General features: G+C 55.3%; 1 protein-coding gene across 1 annotated transcript in view; it reads left to right on the plus strand.

Annotated features, from left to right (window-relative positions):
- HYDIN (HYDIN axonemal central pair apparatus protein) overlaps positions 1 to 19,477 on the plus strand; it is a 113,335-nt gene that overhangs the window by 93,254 nt on the left and 604 nt on the right. Inside the window, exons 53-84 of the mRNA XM_072043947.1 lie at positions 20 to 119; positions 447 to 546; positions 1,049 to 1,217; positions 1,496 to 1,734; positions 2,028 to 2,142; positions 2,466 to 2,670; positions 2,953 to 3,188; positions 3,568 to 3,719; positions 4,296 to 4,488; positions 4,954 to 5,062; positions 5,645 to 5,917; positions 6,390 to 6,532; positions 6,786 to 7,004; positions 8,169 to 8,329; positions 8,938 to 9,050; positions 9,757 to 9,991; positions 10,458 to 10,670; positions 11,317 to 11,455; positions 11,783 to 11,948; positions 12,277 to 12,424; positions 12,985 to 13,192; positions 13,361 to 13,582; positions 13,798 to 13,967; positions 14,346 to 14,544; positions 14,710 to 14,868; positions 15,284 to 15,561; positions 15,856 to 16,075; positions 16,531 to 16,743; positions 17,254 to 17,417; positions 17,677 to 17,827; positions 18,225 to 18,455; positions 19,140 to 19,364. Of these exons, the coding sequence (XP_071900048.1) occupies positions 20 to 119; positions 447 to 546; positions 1,049 to 1,217; positions 1,496 to 1,734; positions 2,028 to 2,142; positions 2,466 to 2,670; positions 2,953 to 3,188; positions 3,568 to 3,719; positions 4,296 to 4,488; positions 4,954 to 5,062; positions 5,645 to 5,917; positions 6,390 to 6,532; positions 6,786 to 7,004; positions 8,169 to 8,329; positions 8,938 to 9,050; positions 9,757 to 9,991; positions 10,458 to 10,670; positions 11,317 to 11,455; positions 11,783 to 11,948; positions 12,277 to 12,424; positions 12,985 to 13,192; positions 13,361 to 13,582; positions 13,798 to 13,967; positions 14,346 to 14,544; positions 14,710 to 14,868; positions 15,284 to 15,561; positions 15,856 to 16,075; positions 16,531 to 16,743; positions 17,254 to 17,417; positions 17,677 to 17,827; positions 18,225 to 18,455; positions 19,140 to 19,364 (5,868 nt within the window). The remainder of the gene's footprint in view (positions 1 to 19; positions 120 to 446; positions 547 to 1,048; positions 1,218 to 1,495; positions 1,735 to 2,027; positions 2,143 to 2,465; positions 2,671 to 2,952; positions 3,189 to 3,567; positions 3,720 to 4,295; positions 4,489 to 4,953; positions 5,063 to 5,644; positions 5,918 to 6,389; positions 6,533 to 6,785; positions 7,005 to 8,168; positions 8,330 to 8,937; positions 9,051 to 9,756; positions 9,992 to 10,457; positions 10,671 to 11,316; positions 11,456 to 11,782; positions 11,949 to 12,276; positions 12,425 to 12,984; positions 13,193 to 13,360; positions 13,583 to 13,797; positions 13,968 to 14,345; positions 14,545 to 14,709; positions 14,869 to 15,283; positions 15,562 to 15,855; positions 16,076 to 16,530; positions 16,744 to 17,253; positions 17,418 to 17,676; positions 17,828 to 18,224; positions 18,456 to 19,139; positions 19,365 to 19,477) is intronic.

The following is a 19,477-nucleotide window of genomic DNA, read 5'->3' on the forward strand; positions in this document are numbered from 1 at the left end:
TTGTTTCTTGCTGCCTCAGGTTTCAGATGCAGAGAACATCCTGGGGATTGTTCAGATTGAAAATATCCAGATCCACGCGGAGGCCTATGATGTTGCTCTGAGCATCACCATCTCTAAAGGTCAGTGGATGCACCCAAACCAACACAGTCCAGTTATATATAGTGCCTGGCACCTCCTGAAGGTGCAGCATAGCACATAGAGTTGGTGGATCTGTGCTTGGAAGCAGAGAGATGGAAACCAGGCTCGTTAGCTGCTGACTCCTGCAGGTGCTCTCCAAGCAAGAGAAAGGGCAGCAGAGCAGCTGGGGAAAGCTCCCAGGATGGGGAAACCTGCTGAGGATTTTGTGATGTCTGAGAACTTTGTTTATGTACCTTGTCGCTTGGTGCAGCCCCCAGCAGCTCTCAGATATTCACCATCTCCTACCTCTCTCTGTGGGAACACTGCAGGTACAGACGGCAACGTGGATTTTGGAGTCCTTAAGGTGCTGGATGATACAAAGCAAGCACTGACCCTGAAGAACAAAGGGAAGTACGAGATCGCGTACAGGTGGGTCGCAGCTCTGGCTGCCTGCTCTGTCCGTGCACGGTGCCACCCTCTGCCCAGCTCTGTGTCCCAGCCTGTCCATGGCTGGAACCTTTTCCCATGCTGGCTTCCTCATAGTTTGGGTAAACACAAAATCCGGGCTCTCGTACCTCAAATATTTTAACAGAGAATGCAGCCATAAGCAGTTCTTTACGGCTCAGCAGGAACCAAAAGAAGAGGCTGAAATTTAAGCTCCCCGTACTGCTGAGATTGTTTCCCTTCATTTGAGGGTGTACTCATTTCTCTCTGTGAAGGTCTTTAAAGGAGGGAATGCCAAAATCAGTGTTGAAGTGAGCTTACAGCACTCTTGTCTGTAGTCTGTGTTAAAATCTGGGATTTCCCAAGCAGAGTTGGACCCTTTCATTTATTATTTTTTTTCTTAAGGTCCTATGCGAGGTGCTGGCTGTGCTGCTGCCACCCAGGACCTCTAACCACAGAGGTCTTTGTCCCTTCCCTTTGTCCCCAGCTTCAAGATAGAAAATGCAGATACCAGCATCCCAGACTTGGCATCCCACTTCTCTATCCAGCCACCAAAAGGCATGCTGACCGTCTCCGAGCGCCCCGTGCAGGTCCAGCTGCTCTTCCACCCCAAGGCAGAAATAAGCATCGAGGACAAACCCATCCTGAAGTGCCAGGTGAGCTGCCCAAGCCAGGGGGGCACTTGTCCAGGTGTTAGCAGGACGTGTGTCCTCTGGAAGGAAAGGTTTAACTGGGGAACCCTCTCTTAGATGTACACAGCAGTTTTCCAGAAGCTGTTGGGGATGCTTCTTAAGTAGAGCTGAAAATCTGGCTCTGGAGGAGGCATTGAAACAGCTGGATTTAAATAGGGGAGGTTGAAGGGGACATGGGGTGGCATTAGGGGACAGCGGGGCTGGTCGCCTTGCTGCCTTACCAACCCCTCCCCTGGCTGCAGGTGATTGAGCCCAGCCTCCGCGATGGAGGGGAGGCCATCGCCATCATCCCCGTGCGGGTGTCTGCCAAAGCTGTGTTCAGCAAGTACAGCATCACCCCGGCCTCGCTCATCAACTTTGGCGCCCTGGTCAACGGCACCAAGAAAACCTGCGCCATCACGCTGGAGAACAGAGGCAGCCTCGACTTTAAGTTCCTCGTCTGCAGAGCGGACCAGGATGTGTCTGGGCTGGCAAGGAAAAGGTGAGAGAAGAGCTGCAGCACCCTTCCCAGCCAGGGCTGCGGGAAGGTGTGTGACCAGGGCGCTGGGTTTTGGTCCCTTTGTGAGCAGAGGACCCAAAATGCCTCAGTGTCCCCACGCATAGGACAAAGCTGGTGGTACGGCTGGTCTGTCCCTGCCCTGTGGCAGCAGGAGGAGCCGTCAGGAACGTGAACCTGGAAGGATTTCCTTCATAGGGAGGAAGGTCAGCCCCTGGCCTCGGAGGATGGCCAGGGGAGCTCAGCACCGTGGGTGTTTTTGTGCTTTCTCCCCCCAGCGCCCATTACAAGAAATCCAACCACTCCCAGGAGAATGAAAACGTGGGCAAGGTGATAACCTCTGCCAAGCAAAGCAAGCAGTCCCTGCAGAAGGAGACGAACACCTCCATGCAGGTGGGTGGCTCCTGCTCCCCCAGCACGTGGCGGGGTCAGGGGGCTTGACTGCGCCTGGGACAGGGCTCACGGCTGCGGGATGGGACATGGTTTGTGTGTGCAGGTGCTTGGATCTCCATCCCCTCCCGGCCACCAGCAGAGGCTCAGACCTGGAGCCCTTTGGGGCTCTCCCTTCCCTGCCCTCTCATCCTGGGGCTGCCCCTGGGCCTTGGACCATCCCTTCTTGCCCATGGCCCATCTGGAGGCCAGGAGGTACAGTCCTTGCTGGGGATGCCCAAGGCCGGGCTGCCAGCCCTCAGCCTCTCCCGGGACTCTTTCTGCAGGCTCGCTTCACCGTGGGCATGTTCACGGTGTACCCCGGCTTCGGCTCCATCCATCCTGGGGACGAGCAGACAATCACGGTGGATTGCCACGCGGAGCCACTGGGGCCGTGCGAGGAGCACCTCTCCATCGATATCAGCGACAGGGACCCCAGGGACAACCCCCTGGGCATCCCCTATACCCTGCTGGCCGAGTCCTGCCTCCCAGGTACGCCCATCCCCAGGTTCCCGTGGCCAGACCTGCTGCTGCTGAGCACCCAGACCTCTTGAAAGGGCTGCAACCCCCGAGGGTTTTCATGTGCACCAGTGGGAGAGGCTGGGAGGGGTACAAGGAAGGGCAAAGAGGAAGCAATGCCCTTTAAGACTGAGGGTTCCTGGGCTTCCAGGCAGAATTTTGTAGTGGCCTGGGCCTTCTGTGAGGCCAACGAGGTCCAGCTAAGCCCAGCAGGAAGCCTTCTCCATCTCAGCCCTCCCTCCTTTCTTCTCGCAGCGTTTGTGGCTGACGACGTAGGGTCCATCTTTGAGGAGCACCGCATCTGCAGCAACACCAACCTCTGCCAGATCCTGCAGACCGTGCAGGACAAGGGCGTGTTCATCACTGACGAGAACAAGTTCATCTTCACCAACGTCCTGGTTGGGCACCGGGCCACTGCTCGCTTCAAGATCCGCAACGTGGGCAAAGTCCCCTGCAACGTGGTCCTCTCCATCAGACCCATCTCTGGTAAGGTAAGAAATAGAAGCCAAGGTGATTGTTGTTCTTCTAAGGTAGGAGCCTGCCTCGTTCTCCAGGTTCACCTCACTCATTCTAGTCCAGCTCTGTGCAGATGAAGCTATGGGGGAGAGCAGCAGCCCCAGGTGGCAGCTGGTTTGAACTCAGCATGTCTCAAGCAAGGTTTTGGCTCATTCCTCTGTTTGTGGAAGCACTCAGAGCAAGCTTTGGCCCTCCTGGGCTTTATGGCAGCTCCGTCTCCAAGGCCAGCACCACTTTGGAGTCACCCCCTGAGACAGAAGGATCTTGTCCTGTCCCCAGCCACCACGACGTGCATCAGACTACATCACACAGGAGGATGTTTCCTCCTAACTCTGCTCTGTGCGCTTCCCCCAGCCCAACAGCCGCATCAGCGATGTTTTCGAGGTGGACCCCGTCCAGATGTGCGTGCCCAGCCGCTCCCACGCCTTCGCCACGGTGACCTTCACTCCCCAAACCATGCAGAGCTACCAGTGCACTTTTGAAGCTTCACTTGATGCCCAGACAAGGTAATGCACCCTGTGAGCTCACGGGGGGACCTCTCTGATAGCTGCTTCTCCTCTGGCAGGATGCGGACCTGTCATCAGTCCTGGCTCTTGTAGTAGCCCTAGGAAGAAGAGTTAGCACTGGAACATGTAGTGACTACTAGGTAGAGCAGGGCAGAAGAGTAAGAGTCATAGTTTAGCATGTATTATTGGCTATGAAGTCTGCTCAACGTTAGGTAGCCAACTGGAAGTTAGTGAATCAGAAAAAAGTGGAGGTGCAGCTGCTGAGGTGGGGCTTTCCAAGGCCAAAGGGCTGGATGAAGTGGTTTCTGTGGCAGGAAGCCACCATATGTTATCTCCTCCTCGTTTATGTTCCAAGGAGATGGCTGTATGTGATTAATCTAGGGTACGTCATGGTATTCCATATTAAAAAACAACTGCAGCCCTTGTAAAAGCAGCTGGTTACTCTGTCCTGGAACCACGTTCAGGACATGGGAGGATAGGGACAAGGGGTGCTGTGGGTGGCACACATTCATTGCCTGGCAAATGGAAAATGGGTTATTGCCACCAACAACAAATTCTCCTCTGCCCCTCCTGCAGCCCTGCAGCAATTAAAGCCCAAAGCCTGACGTTTGATATCAGTGGAGAGGGAAATCTGCCTCGGGTCACGGTCCTGCGCCCGGTCCTTCACAGTAAGGGAGGGAACCCTCTGCTCCTCTTCAAGAAGCTGCTGCTGGGTGACTCCGAAAAGCTCCCTCTGGTCCTTCATAACGCCGGCAGCGTACCCGTCCAGGTGAGGACTTGCCTGGGGAATGCACCCTCTGCTCTGGGAACAAGCCCTCCTCTCGTGGAGGAGAGGCCCCAGAAAACACAGCTGGGATGTGCTGCTACCCTGCATGACCCCTTCCCACCCCTCCCTGCTCGTGTTTTGGTTCTCAGTGGCAATGTGTGGTGTCCTAGTTACGTTATTTTCTATCTGACCACGTTTTACTACATTTTCATTAAACTCAATTGTCATTTAATTCCATTCTGCTCATTACTTTTTAATACTCTGTCCTGTTTACTTATATTTTAGCTACGTTCCATCACCTCTGACCACTTTTTCTGTCTGATTTTACTTCCACTTCACTCTAAGAGTTGTGTGTGAAGCAGAGCAGCGTGCTGGGTTCCCAGTGGTGGACCAGCAGCAGCTCGGTGGTGGTCCATGGGCACTCCTGTACCCTCACAGATGCAGTTATGCTGTGTTCCCTTTTCTCAGGTGATGATAGATCTGTTGGACGAAGGGGGAGTTTTCTTCGTGAGAGCCAGGCCAACCACGCAGTGCATCTACCAGGCTGCAGGTATGAAGGAGGACTCTGCTGGAGAAGGTAAACGCATTAACCTTGGAGTGTGGTCATCCACACAGGGAAGGCTGTGCCCTGCTTATGGTTTGGCCAAGCAGCAGGTATTAGAGACAGTTTCTTCCCTGGGTCTCTCTCTACCCCTAGCTTTTCACGTGGACTTTGCACCACAGATGGTGCTGCTCCAGAATTTCTTCACAGCGAGCTGTAGGAATTTTTTCTGCTCTTCTCGGCATGGTGGGTCAAGCTGTGGGAAAGCCCTGGGGAACTATCAGCACTTCAATTGGACCATCCGAGGTCTTTGCTGTGTGTGGGGAGCTACCAGCCTGAACGAAGGCAGTCCTTGATCCCACAGCCAGCCAACAGAAGCCGAAAACACTATTTGACTCAGCTTAGGTATGGCAGGAGCTGGCTGGAGGCAGTTTGAGAGCCAGGTGTTAAGAAGTTAAGACACTTCAGGATATGCATGGTGTCATCATAGTCTTATAAGCCTCTGGGGGGAGAACCTGTGCTTAGAGACAGCTGGGTTGCAGCCACTTATTCCTCTTATACCCTCTGGAGGTGTTTCCTCTGTGCAGCTGTGTCCCTGTCTCTCACTTCACTCATCAGGGTCGAAGCCCCACACCGCTTCCCTGGTCCTGCACCGTGGGGAATCAGCAGAGTTTGACGTGCTTTTCAAACCCAGCCTGCCCCAGCGCGTGGAAGGGAAGATCCACCTGTCCGTGGTGGACAACCCCTACGAAGAGACCAACATTCAGCTGGTGGGTGAAGGCTACGAGGATGACTTCACGATAGACAACATCCATGGACTCATGGCAGACAGCGCTGAGGAGAGCCCTGAGGAGAGATCTGAGGGTGATCTGGAGGAGGACACAATTGAAGGTAAGAGAAGAGAGGCTGCCAAGAGGGAATAAAGAATAGGAAAGTACACGTTTCTGTTCACCCTGGGCCAGTGTGGTGTGGCATAGCCTTAGTGGACAGATCCTGTTGTCTTCTGTAGCCTGCACAGCAGCCACACGTGGGAACACGAGGGCCACAGGAGGTCTATTGGCACGTGGTGTCCTGTGGGGATGAAGGCCATGTATGGTCCCATATCCTCTCCACCAGGACATCCCGTGTCACCCACCAGGCCTGGTGGTCTGTGAGTGTGCCTGCCATGGGCATGCTGCAACGCACATCCCTCTGCACCACATTCAGGGACGTGTCAGGGTGCATCTCTGAGGGACAGGGGTAGCACAGGGAAGTGCATCTCCCAGAGGCAAGAGGGCTTGGAGCGAGGAGAAGAGTTGGATGTGCGTGTTCTGGGGGTGGATGGACCTGGCTGCCCGCTGACATCCCTTGTGCTTCTTAACAGCTGTCAGAGCAGATCACATCCAGTTCGGGGACTGTCACATTGGGAAGTCCTACCAGGCCACCTTCACCATCACCAACCGCAGCCGGGCGGAGGCGATGCGGTTCGAGTGGCCGGCAGGCCCCCCGATTCACTTCTCCCCCCAGGTGAGCTCAGGCAGTTCTGCCTTTCCCACTACCCAAACACTGCCAGACATCTCCTGGGATCCACCAGCTACTTTCCACGTACTGGTGCCACGTTTCAGTGCCCCCCAGCAGATGCTGACTCTGCCAGACACGGAGCTTTGTTGGGGCAGGGCTCTCCACCCCACCAAAAAGTCTCCCTGCTGTGGGAGGTGGTGTCCTCACTGCCGGTCCTGCCCTTGTGGCTGATTCCAGTTTGGTTGGCTCTCTGCTGTAGGTGGGACACCTCCATGCTGGCTGCACTAAGGACATCACAGTGACCTTGAAATCAGACGTGGCAGTCACCTTCAGAAGGCAGCCTGTGAGGTGCAAGGTGGCCAGGATCGCCTTCCAGCTGCCACCGGAGCAGGTCACCGACTGGGACGACCGCCTGCGCACCATCAAGTGGGTGGATACCACGAGGGGCCAGGCAGCCACATGGCCTGTCAAGAAGAAGGTAAGGAGCACGACAGCAAAAGCTCCCCCAGCTTCCACAAAACTAGGTGCCCACGGCAGCAGGCCACCATCTGCTGGCTTAGCAGTCCCTGCTTCCTCCTGAAATGGGAGCCATCTGTGAGTTTTAACCAGCGGTGTGTTTTTGGGGAGAGATGGATTCGCTGCGACCTGTTATGCTCACACGAGATGGGGAAGTCTGTTGGTGAGAGATGTTTTAGTCACTTGCAAATGTCGGTCTCAGAAGTGTCGCAGCTCATGTTATTTTATTTTTAGAACATTTTATTTAGAACATTTTTAGAACGTTTTATTTTTAGAACACATTTTAGGGTGTTAATAACTCTTCATCTGATTCAGTGCCTTTTGTGCCAATGGAGAGTTAACCCCACTGTGCTCTAGCTCTTGTTTTGCAGTGGAGAGTGAAACTCTCATCTGTGCACTCTGGCTAGCCCACGGGCACGTTTTGGGTGAGCTCTGTCCATGCTGCTGAGATTTCTGTTGTGGTCTCTATATCATGTGGGCTATCTCATAATGGAGCAGCCCCAGCAGCATGGGGCAGCCATATGGGAGTCCAGAGTATAGTCTCTGGAAGCTCTTGCTTTCCTATAATTAGTGACGAAGCACTCTTATCTTGAGTGTCTCTTCTTTGGTTTCTGAGCCATTGTAAGACCCCTAAACCATTTTTTTTCTCCAACCTTCTACCATCAGTAGCCAGAGATTTCCCTAGTAAATTCATTCCCATCCCAGGATGCCTGGCAGCTGTTGTCCCACACGTGACATTTGGAAAGCACTTTCTAGATTTGTTCATTCTTGGGTTTCTCCATCCACGGAGCTCCACTGGGGAGCTTAATCCCAATTTAGAGACCTGACAGATTTGTAGGGTGCCAGGAAAAAGGTCATTCTACAGAATCAGAATGTGGGGACTGATAGCTGGTCATCATCCCCACCAGTGTGCTCACAGTCATGGTGGTGACTGCTTCAAGCAGCATGGAGGAACAAACACCTTAGTGATTAGCAGCAGGGTCAGATTTTGCCCTCCTTCCAGGGAAATAAATGGGAACGGTCCTTCCTAACCCCTATACGTGGTTGATTTTGGAGGCCCAAAGGCCCCAAGCTCAGCCTGGCTTTCTGGGCCCTGCTCAGTGATTCCTCCCTGTGCTCTTTGGAGGTGATTGAGACAGACCCAGAACCAGCACACAGCCTCCTGGAGAGGAGCAGCCGCGAGGTGGAGCTTTGCCTCAGCGCTGTCGTCGATTACGCCGACTTCAAGCTGGATACGGACGCAATTCATTTCAAGGAGACCTTGCTCTTCCAGACGAGGACATTCACGTGAGTGGTGGAGGTCAGGCAGGGAGCAGCCTTTGCCCAGGGCTGCCACAGCACCACACAGCCAGTGCCTGCTTCCCCAGAGCCGTGGTGGGCTCCAGTGGCTGCTGCTTTTCCTTCTACTCATGCTCCCATACCACCAGCCCCCCGACACGCTCATTGCACAGCCATTTCATAAACCTCTTCCAATTTCCATCAGGCTGCTGAGACCTGGAGAGGGATGCTCCTGGTTGCGGTGCTGGGGAGGTGCAATTCTGCTGGGTTTTTCTGCTGGGAGCAACCATGGTTTTGCTCTCCTTGCGTGTTGCCAGTCCTCACTTGCTCAAGGACAAGTTTGCTGTCAAAATGATGCCAACTTGAGATATGAGGCTGGAATAAACCCCTTGGGTTAAGTCTCCCAGGCACCATGTCTGCACCTTCCTCTAAATTCTAAACTTGCAATTACTTTGTCCCTGGCAGCCCAGGACAGCAATGGAGGCAAGGCTGGGGAAGAACACACTGCTCAGCACAAAGAAGGGTGCCAGGAGCCCACCTGGCAGTGTTACTTCTCTACTTGGTTCATATTTATGTTTTTTGCTTTGTTTTGTTTTGTTTTCCCTCTTGCTTTCCAGTTTCCAGCTGTCCAACACAGGGAACGTGGCCCTGGAATACACCTGGATGGAGGACGTGGGGGATGAAAGGGCAGCGAGCCCAGCTGGGGAGCTGCTCCTCACCACCCTGAAAGGTAAGGCACTGGCTCTGCGTGGCAGCTGGGTCTGCCCAGTGTGTTTTAGTCACTAATTTAAACTGGACTTAATGCTGTCCCTAAGAGATGAGGCTGTCTGACATGAAATAGCACCCAGGTGCTATAACACACTGATCTCTACAGCTAGTTGACACAGGTTTGACCCAGGCCAATTCTCACAGTAGTTCCTGGAAATATTTTGAGAGCAAGAGCTGGCCAGAAACCATTCTGCGGGAGAAGTCTGCATCTAGTAACTCCTTTCTGGAGATGGAGAGAGTTTAACACGGAGTGAAGCAGCTGGCTTCAGTCCTGGGCTCATTTAATTTGCTACCAGAGACATAGCCTTCATCCGAGGCTGGAATCACTTCTGTGGAGTGATGTTCAGTGTTGTGTTTTGATCTAAGCAGTTCTCTGGTTCTGCTGGGCCTTTTCACTCTATTTGTCCTCTCCTGTCCCCAAATCTCCCTGCTGTCTGTCCTGCCTTTCACACCTATCCCTGAGACTTTCCAGGATTACAACTTGGCCAGCAGTAACGCAGGAGCAAGATGACCTTGACCACTCTGTTCCTCGATGGGAGACCTGCTGAAAGCATGGCCTTAGGGACATGCCAAGAGCATCCCGTCTCTCCTCCCATCCACTTGCAGCAGGAGGAGCACCAGATTCCTTCTTGGAAGAAGATGTCCTGCTAACCTCTTCCTCCCCGCAGGGCATTTCGTCTCCTGTGCTTCTGGTGTCTCCGAGAAGCTTCAGCCCAGCCAGCGGGGCTGCTCTCTGGGGCACGACTCGTCCTCCCTGAGCTCGCCCCCGAGCACCATCTGTGCCACCCCGTTCTTCTCTGTCGAGCCCCGCAGTGGCACCATCCCTGCTGGCCAGGAGCAGCCCTTCCAGATGAAGTTCTCCCCGGTGTACGTGGGGGACTTCGAGAGCCGCATGCTCTGCAGGTAGGAAGCATCCAGGATCACTAACTTGTTAACTCAGGCTACCCTGAGTCATGGTATTGCCTCTGACTGGGGGGTGGGAATGCAGAGCTGGAGACAGCAAGCCCCAGAGTCTGCAGAAACAACGAGCACTCAGGACCAAGCAAAGATGGACTGGACTTGTAAAAGCAGATATGGAGACACTGGGAAATGACAGTTTATTTTTAAGCTCCTGAAGGATTGTGAAATCTGGAATGAGAGATCCAGAAAGGCTGTCCAAGGGCCAGCTAACTCCTAGCTGTGCTTCTTTATCAGACAAACAGGACCTCCTTCTCCGTGCAGAAACTTGTGTGCTGCTCTAGGCACACCTCTGTTCGTGTTTCTGCCGTGTCAGCTTTGCAGTTCTGTTTGACAATGCTTGCACCGAGAGAGGATGCAGCACAAGCAGCCAGCAGTATGGAAATAATAACACCAGTCCCTTTCTTCCTAGTATTCCCAACCTGAAGCCGAATCAAAAGGGCCCAGAAGTGATCGTGAAGGGGAGAAGCCAGATGCCATTTTGCCACTTTGAGCTGGAAGACTCCGACTACATCACCGCAGAAAGGCGCAGCCCCGAGCTGCAGAACCCAAAGGGGACAACACTGGGTCTCAACACGAGGGTGGTCGAGTTTGCAGCAATCGGCGTGTGTAGCAGGAACAGCAGGTAGGTGTGGGCATGGCTGCCCCTGTTGATGGTCTCTTGGTCAACCAGAGACCTCTCCAGCTCCTCTTCCAAACCCCATGGCACATCTGCATCATATCTGTGACCTGCTGACGTATGGCTGGAACAAGATGGTCAGGGGCCAAGACCACGTGGCCAATTTTTTGTTCTCTTTGCCCTTTTCTTCAATATTACAGCTGGTAATGCCTCCTCAGTTGGTGTGGGTTGGTCTGGGAGGACCACACATAGCTTGTGTTACGTGGCCATACAACCTTTGTCCCTTTGAAAAGCATCCTCGGGACATTTTTGCTCTTTTGAGGCACCAGTCAACAGGGTCAGCAAAGGCTGCAACTAGTACAGACACTATCACCTTCCAAAGGAGTCTTGCTGAACTTGATTTTACCTTTTTAATGTGCAGAAGTTTGGCTATGCCCTTGCTAATTTCTTTCTCAATGGCTGTTGTTATGTCAGCCTGGGAGACAAACAGGGCTCCCAAAAAGCAGGCACAACATTCATGGTGCCAGCGTCATCCACCTGTACCCAACAACTGGATGTCATCCAGGACTGGCAGTGCCTGACATTTGCAGCAGGATGGAATTATTGACCTCCCAAAGCCACCTTCATAGTCTTTTTCACTTTGTGTGCCCAGGACCTTCATGGTTATGAACCCAACCAGTTCCGCCTACTCCTTCCAATGGACTTGCCAAGACCCTGTAGCTCCACCAGGACAGACAGCTTTCTTCTGCCTCACGGAGAGAGGGCAGATCCAGCCGGGGAAGAAAGCAGAGGTGGGTGCAGAAAGAGAAGAAGGTGGGTCCAGCACACATGCACGCCAGTTTGGCACCAGCTGTGTCTGCACTCTCGGGATGTCCCACTTCACTGTGAGCTTGCTTTAGCCACGACCATGAGGCAACCTTTGAATACAGCACAAATAAGCTGTCAGATGAGCCTGTTGTCACTCTGTACCCTACCTGCCATGCCTTTAGGCTGTAAGTGGCCTCTTTCTGAGTTGGCAGTGCATGAGGTGGAGCTTTCTGGGGTTTCTCTATGGTGCAGCATGCATCCCTCTTCTCTTACCCCTGCCAACTTCCCTTCATTTGCCTCTTTCTCCCCAGATGAAGTTTGAATTCATCCCTCAGCATCTGGACATCACAGAGTCATTCTGGGTCTTTACGATCCCCGAGCAGAGCATTTCGGTCCCATTCCTGCTGGTGGGCAACACCACCGACCCGCTGGTGACTCTGGACAGGTCCCACCTGAACTTCCACTTGCTGTTAGTCGGTGAGTACCATGGTTGTACCTTAATGCACTCAGATGTGCGCTGCTCCAGTCCTCCTGCTCCAGCAGCTCCAAAAAGGAAGCTGGAAATGGGATCAGGCACTGGTGTGAGCAGATCAGCCAGCTCCTGGACCCGAGTGTATGAGGGAGAGGAAGGGGAAGGGAGGAAGACGTGGGTGTTTGGGGCATAGTGCATGTCTGGGGCTTCTAAGAGAGGATTTGGGGGTGATGCCGTGGAGCACAGGGGGTCAGAAACCTGCGACCACCCTGGCCAGGAGCACAGTGTGCAGCTGCCAAAGGGTTTGCAGCAGCTGCTCCATCCCTTCCCCAGGACACAAGGTTCACCAGACCATCTATATGATCAACAGCGAGAAGGAAGCCTTCAGCTTTGCCTTCAGAGAAAGCTCTCTCTTCTCAGAGGGATGCAACACCTCCATGAAAATAGAGCCCCTGGAAGGCTCCATCGCTCCCCTTTCAAGGTAATGCAGCAGCATCCCTGCCAGGTTCCCTCTCCCACCTGCCAAATGTGGCACGCTCACCTTGCTTTTGAGGCTTTCTGCCCTCTGTAGTCACGAGATGACTCGCAGCAATAGCACACGTCCAGCTTGTTTCAGTCCTTCCCCCTGGGGACACCACAGTCTGGTGGCTGTGTCTGGGTTTCGCTGGACTTCCAGGCTCCTTTCCTAGAGAAGTGTGAGCTTGAATCTTTTATTTTTGATGACAAAAGCACGTTCTGGGGCTTCACCCATGTGATCCTGAGCCTGGGGCTGTGCAAGCAGTGCTACAGGCCACCAGCACACTGCTGACCCGCTGAGGATGTCCCTGTGCCCACTCACAGCCTGCCCCAGTGCCTGGAGAGAATGTGAGCTCTGGGTGGCTTTGCTGTGGCTTAAAAGATGCTGAGCTGTGACCTGGCACCGGCTGTGTGATAAGAGAGCACCCTGCATCAGTTACTGCTCTCCCATCAGCCAGGCAGCACAGGGCCAAAAATGATGTCAGAGGTGGTGAACGGAGCAAAAAAAGGGTCTCCTCTCCCCAGGCTTCCCATTACAGTCTCCTTCACACCGACACTGGAAGGAGAGGTGGTCTTCAACCTCAGGTGTGATGTCAAGAGGAAGACGGAGCCCCTCTGCTTGAATATCAAGGCCAGTGGCTACAGCACGAGCGTGTCTGTCAGGTATGAGCATGGTGACGGCCACAGCACCGAGCTCAGCACGCAGGACATCAACATCATTGATTTTGAGGAGGTGAGCAGGACTTGGTTATCTTCATTTAAGTTTTTAAGCTGGTCTCAAGAGAGCAAGGCTGAGCCTTGACAGCAGTCCTCAGCTCCAGGAAGGCCCCAGGAGCACACGAGGAAGGAGCCCGTGCTGTCAGCTGGTGCTCCACGTGTCCTCGCCTCTGCCTCCCTGCAGGTGCAGCTGAACGAGAGCACCAAGTGCATCTTCAGCATCCACAATAGTGGAAAATTCGGCTTCAGCTTCTCGTGGGAGCTGAGCGGCCCTGCAGCCCGGCTGCAGCACCTCACCCTTGCCCCTCAGACGGGCAACGTGCAGGCTGAGAGCAAAGTGGAGACCCAGCTGGTTTTCCACCCGCTGAAAATGTGCTCTTTAAAGGACGTGGAGCTGACGCTGCAGGTGAGGCACCCACGTTTGGTACGGGACCTTCGCCTTCCCCATGCACCAGCAGGAGCCATAACTCCCCAAAACCTTCCCCTCCCAGGCCACTTTCTGCTGTCCTTCAGCACCTGGTTTTCCTTATTGTCCCCCGTGCCATTCCTCAGCCACCTCTGCTGTTTGTGGTTGCAGTTCCCATCCCTTCAGCTGGCTCACGCTGTCTCTCTGCCCCCCAGATCAGCCAGGGTCCCACGTTTACCTGCATGTTCCTGGCCACCGTGGTAGTGCCCGCCGTCCACTTCTCTGCCACCAGACTCAACTTTGGAGCCTGCTTTGTCTACCAGGCTGGGATGCCACCTGCCCAGCAGACCCTCGTCATCACGAACAAAGCAGACAGGGATGTCAGGTAGGGCTTCACACGCTCCTTCAGCCCTTGCTTGGTGTGTCCTGGCTCCACGTCCTTGCTGCAAGCAGGGCTGTTGGCCAAACAGGGGTTGGGCTGCATGAGGACACAGGGTCTGGTGTCACAGGCAGGCTGAGCAGGCTGCACCGCTCTGCTCTGAGCTCCTGGGGTCAGACAAAAAGCCTGGCTGAGGTGTCCCAGGGAAGCCACAACAGCAGGGACCCCGTGCCAGGATAACGCACCCCGGGAAGGACCATCCGGGCCCTCCTGGCCTTAGGATGCGGAGAGAGAAGATGGGAGAGCCTTGAGCAGCCCCGATGTCTCCTGTGGAGCACACGCAGCCTTGTGACACCTCTGCTTCTCCCTTGTGCTTTCTGCCAGCCTGAGATGCCTGTTTGAAGGCACCGCGCACCTGGAGGTGGGCTGCCCAGCGTGCATCCTTCGCCCGGGAGGGGCCGTGGAGGTGCCCGTCACTTTCTACCCCAGAGAGGTTGCATCTTACCAGGAGCTCATCCGTTTTGAAATCAATGGTCTTTACCACCAGACTGTGGAGATCCAAGGAAGGGGCACGGAAATGAAGGTGGGATGACATCCAAATCCTAAAACTCAAGTTACAGCCCGCCAGCATGGCTCTCTCACTTCCCCACCCCTCTTCCCTTGCCCTCTTCTGCTTTTCTGCCATGAGGGGGTAGAAAACCTTTCCTCCTCCTTGTCTTTTGCTTCATACTAATCCCTCCTGCCCCAGGTTGATGTTGTGGAACCACAAGGCAAGGTGGTGAAGCTGGGAGCCCTCTCCATCGGGCAGACGGTGAAGAAGTCTGTCACCATAGCAAACAACAGTCTCGCCCCGCTCACTTTCAAGCTCAGCTTCAAGTCCTCTGTGCCAGAGCTGCAAGAACACGGGGTAAGGCTGCTCCAGGTGGGGGCTAGCATTAATTGCAGTTGTGTGCTGTGTTGGCTGCCTGTGTGCTGCCCTGCCCTGCCTCCTGAGGGTGCTCGATCAGCAGATACCTGCGATGTGAGGTGTCACATCTCCCTTAGCAGCCAGCAGTGAGAAGCAGGCACAATTCCTCTAGCTTGGTTCAAACTCCCATGTTTGGATGTGGCCGTGTATTTCAGATATGGGAAGATAAGGAAGGCAAACCAGTCTTTGATGACCGAGAGTTACAGCTCTCTTGAGGTTTGCACAGGATGGCTCTGGAAAGGTGCAGTCCCGCTTGCCATGGCCAGAAGGATGTGTCACAGGAAAACACCTTAAGAGGGCGAGACTCGCAGCTCGGTTGCCAGATGAAGCAGTTTCCACCCATTTCTTTGTGCAGGTTCTCTGCTTGCACCCCACCGGCGAACTGAATCTGAAGCCCAGAGACACCTGCAAAGTGGAGGTGGTTTTCTCCCCAAAGCGCCGCATCCAGCCGTTCGCTGGGGAAGTGATGCTGGAGAGCAAGGGGCTGGCGCGCTCCCTCTTCATGGTGCGGGGCTCCTGCCAGGGCATCCACGTCAGCCTGGACCAGGAGCACCTCAACTTCGGAGCGGTGCTGCAGCAGAGCCAGGCGTCGCAGCACATCGTCATGCAGAACACGGGCGACATAGGAGTCAAGTAAGGCAACCCCCTGCTCCGTCTGAGCGCTGGGAGCTTGGGCGAGGGTTGGGTGGTGCTGTAGCATGCCCAGACAGCTCTCCTCTGCTTTTTGTCCCACTGGAGCCGAGATTGTGCAGCAGGGATACACCCACAGCTTTTATAGACGGGTGCAAGCTGAGTCCTGCTCAGCTTGAAGCCTTGCCATGCCTGAGATCCTGCGGAGAAGCCCGCGGGAGGTTTGGAGCAGCACGTTGCATCCGCAGCCTCCCCATTGCTAATCCTTCCTTCTGTCTTTGTGCTTTCCTTGGCAAGGTTTAGGTGGGACGTCAAGAGCTTCAAGCCCGATTTCTCCATCAGCCCCACGAAGGGGTACATCTCCCCAGGAATGGACGTCCCCTTCGTCGTCAGCTTCCACCCCTCGAAGCCGAGCCTGGCCATCCAGTACGAGGGGCTGCAGTGCTTCATCCAGGGCAGCGAGCCGCTGCGGCTTACGCTGGCGGGGTGCTGCCTGGAGGCCCCCGTGAGCAAAGAGGTAACAGCAGCAGGGCCAGGATGGGGACTGGAGGCCCCTCACCTGCTCCCCGTTTCTTCCTCCCCTCCTTGGGAAGCTGCAGCCTCATCACCAGCATGCAAAAGACTCGTTCCTCTCCCTTTTTCTGAGAACAAGCAGCTTGGTTGACCCCAAAGCCTGTCGTCCGAACGAACATTTTGCATATAACTTTTCCTAAAATGCTTCTTGCTGTGCTCCAGAGCCTGGTATAGATCCGTTCTGAGTCCTTTACAGCTCTCCCAGCCCCCCAGACAGTGCAGGACCCGCTTCCAGCTGGGGCTGACAGCCCACACTGCCTGCCCCACAGCTCCCACCCCAACTCCAGGCTTCTGCCTCTTCCTCTGCCCTCTATGCCAGCTGGTGAGCAGATGCCAGCCCCATGGCAGTGAAAGGATCTCGCTGGACAGCCAGGCCCCCTCTGTGCTCCTCCGTTGCAGACGCTGATGTTTGCATGTGATGTGCGTGAGACACACAGCCAGACCGTCCTCCTGTCCAACCCCAGCAACGAGGCCTGCACCGTGAAGCCCATCATTGAGGGCGAACACTGGAAAGGGCCTGAATTCTTCCACCTGGAGGCCAACGAGCAAAACAAGCCCTACAAGATCACCTACAACCCCCTAACCATGAGCTCCGACAAAAAGAAGCACCAGGTATGTGACGGGCCAGCATGCTGACCCTTGTAGCATGACCCCCAGAGCTCCCCCTGCTTTGGGCAGGAGGTTGGATGAGATGTTCTCAAAGATGTTTGCAACAACGGGGCAAAGCTGTGCTGCTGGTCTGAGAGCAGGCTGTCGGGTGGGATCGTGCCCGGGGCATCTCTTGGCATCACCTTCAGCGATGTGGGAGCTTTGGAAGGAGCCTTTCCTAAGGGGCCCAGGCTGAACAGAGAGGGGTGATTTTTCCCTTCCATTTCCATGGGCGCTGTTTGAGAGACAAGCCCTTAGATCAAGGGTAGTCAAGCTTAGCAATGCCCTGTGCTTGTGCCAGCCTGAGTGGGGACAGTGACACCACCTCCACCTGTGGTCACAGCTCCACTGCCTGCATCACTCAGCGCTGCTCGAGTCACAGGGACCTGCAAACAGTCTGAGGGTGCTTGAGAGCCAGTAGCTGTTCTGACCAGAAAGCAAAAGAGCTCACCCCATCCCGTTCTTTATTTCTAGGGCTCCATCTTCTTCCCCTTGCCAGACGGGACAGGTTTGCACTACCTCCTGCAGGGGACCGCTGAGGGCCCCAAGTGTTCAGGGACCATCGTTCGGGAGGTACCGTGCAGGACCTCCTACACCGAGCTCATCCCCGTCCACAACTGGCTGAGCAGACCCCAGAGGTGAGTCGTGCCCCGAAGCCTCATCCCATCAGCAGTCCCTGCAGCGCCTGGGAGCTCCTTCCAGCAAGCTTTTCCTTGGCCACTCGTGGCCGTGGGTGCCTGGGGTCACAGTGTCCATGTTCAGACCCATCCTGGGGCGCTCTTTTGGGGTGCTGGCTCCCTCTGCTTGGTGCAGGGAGGAGGAGAGGGGCTGTGGCATTCCCCCATATCCTATAAGAGTCCTTCCCACTGACCTTCCTCACCTCCTCCTCATCCCCAGGTTCCTCGTGGTGATGGACATCCTCAAACCAGAGAACCTGGAGAGCGGCTCCGTGCTGCGTGGGCTGGAGTACATCGACGTGCCTGGCTCCGACAAGAAGGACTACAAGCTCACCTTCCTCTCCTACAAGGAGGGCGTCTTTAGCGCGATGGTAAACGCAGACACCAGGCTGCAGGATCCTTCGAGGGGCTCTTTGGGGTCTTTCGAGGGGCTCTTTGCTCCCTGAGAAGCCCCGTGCCTGTTTTCACACCTCCAAGTGCCAAACACGGGGCTGTAGGTCCTGGGTCCCACCAAACAGCAGGCACCTCCACCTTGCACTGTCGCTCTCAGCCTCGAGGGCTGCGTAGCACTGGTGGGTCAGGATGTTTGTGAGGGGGGAGCAGTTGGAGAACACAACGTGGAAATGCCTCGTGCTCCTCCTAGGTGGCTGCTGTGGCTGTTTTGGAGGCAGGGTGCTGAGCTGCAGGGCTCTGCAGGCTGACCTAGCACAGCTGGGGAGGGGTTTATCTGCAAAATGACCAGTATTTCCCTTTTTTTCTCCAACCCAGGTGACATTCCTCAACGAGGTGACCGAGGAGTACTTGTTTTACATGATCACTTTCAAGGCCACGGCTCCGGGACCCGTCGGCACCGTTGAAGTGAGCGCTGCTGTGCGGCAGAGCGTGTCTTCTGCCATCAGGGTGGACAACCCGCTGGCCATCCCCGTGGTGTTTGACGTCGATTGCAAAGTGCCTGAGCTCAGCGTGCCCCCACATTTCTCTGTGCCTGCCCGGGCAGAGGTAGGTGCCCAGCCCACCCAGCTCCACCACAGCCCTTCTGGGAGAGAAACGGGGCTGTTCTCCGAGGGTGGCAGCTCCCACTGAAGGGACAGAAGCATGTGAGAGTGTCTCCGGTGGGAACTGCCCTGCACTGATGCTCTTTGCACCCCTCGTGATGTGCAAAACCAGGAGCTGGTGTCCCTCAGGTCATCCTGTGAGCGTGCCTGCCCTGTGCCCCCCCCGATCGCTCTTCTTGGGGCCAGGCCCCATGCAGGGTCACTGGGGTCTCCCGTGTCCTCACAAGCACTGTGCTCGATGTGTGGGATGGCTCAGGCCGCCCAGATGTCCTGAGAACTGCTGGAAACACTGAAAAGACAAAAATATCTCTCTATTATCACTCAAACATGAGTGTGTATGAATGGAGGTGAGGGTTTCAGGATGGTTTCCCAAAAAAGCTGCTGGGGCAGCCCTGCAGGTCGCTGTGCATGCCAGCCTGCCCTCCCTAACTAAAATTTGGCAGCGTGCTGTGCTGGGGAGGTGGTGTGTGAGCACAGCAAGGGCATGGCTGCTAAAGCAGGAGCCACAACGAGGGGCTGGCAGTTAGTTGTGCCCCTCGGGAGCCACCCAGCACAGCCTGAGCACACCCAGGGCTGCTTTCCCCCATCCTCTGCCTGACCCCGTGGCTTTTCCCTTCGTCCCTCCCAGGCTGACCTTGTCATCGAGTACCGGCCCCTGAAGGTGGGTGAGAGCACCGGGCGCCTGACGCTCCACAGCAGCGATTTGGGCTCGTGCCACTACGAGCTGAGCCTGAAAGCCACCGCCAGCAAGCCGGAGAAGCCCCTCTACTTCTGCACCACGCTGGGCTCCAACCAGACCCTCACCGCCAAGCTCATGAACTACAGCCGCCAAAGGACAGAGTACAGCCTGCAGGTGAGCCCGGCGTGCTCTGGAATTGGGGAGCAGGGGCAGGAAAGGGAAAATGTGATGCAGGGGGGACCCTTGGTTTGTTTTTTCCCTGCTGTTCCTGTTCTCATCCCCCAAGC

This window comes from Anas platyrhynchos, chromosome 12, assembly GCF_047663525.1.
Source record: "Anas platyrhynchos isolate ZD024472 breed Pekin duck chromosome 12, IASCAAS_PekinDuck_T2T, whole genome shotgun sequence".
Taxonomy (NCBI): Eukaryota; Metazoa; Chordata; class Aves; order Anseriformes; family Anatidae; genus Anas; species Anas platyrhynchos.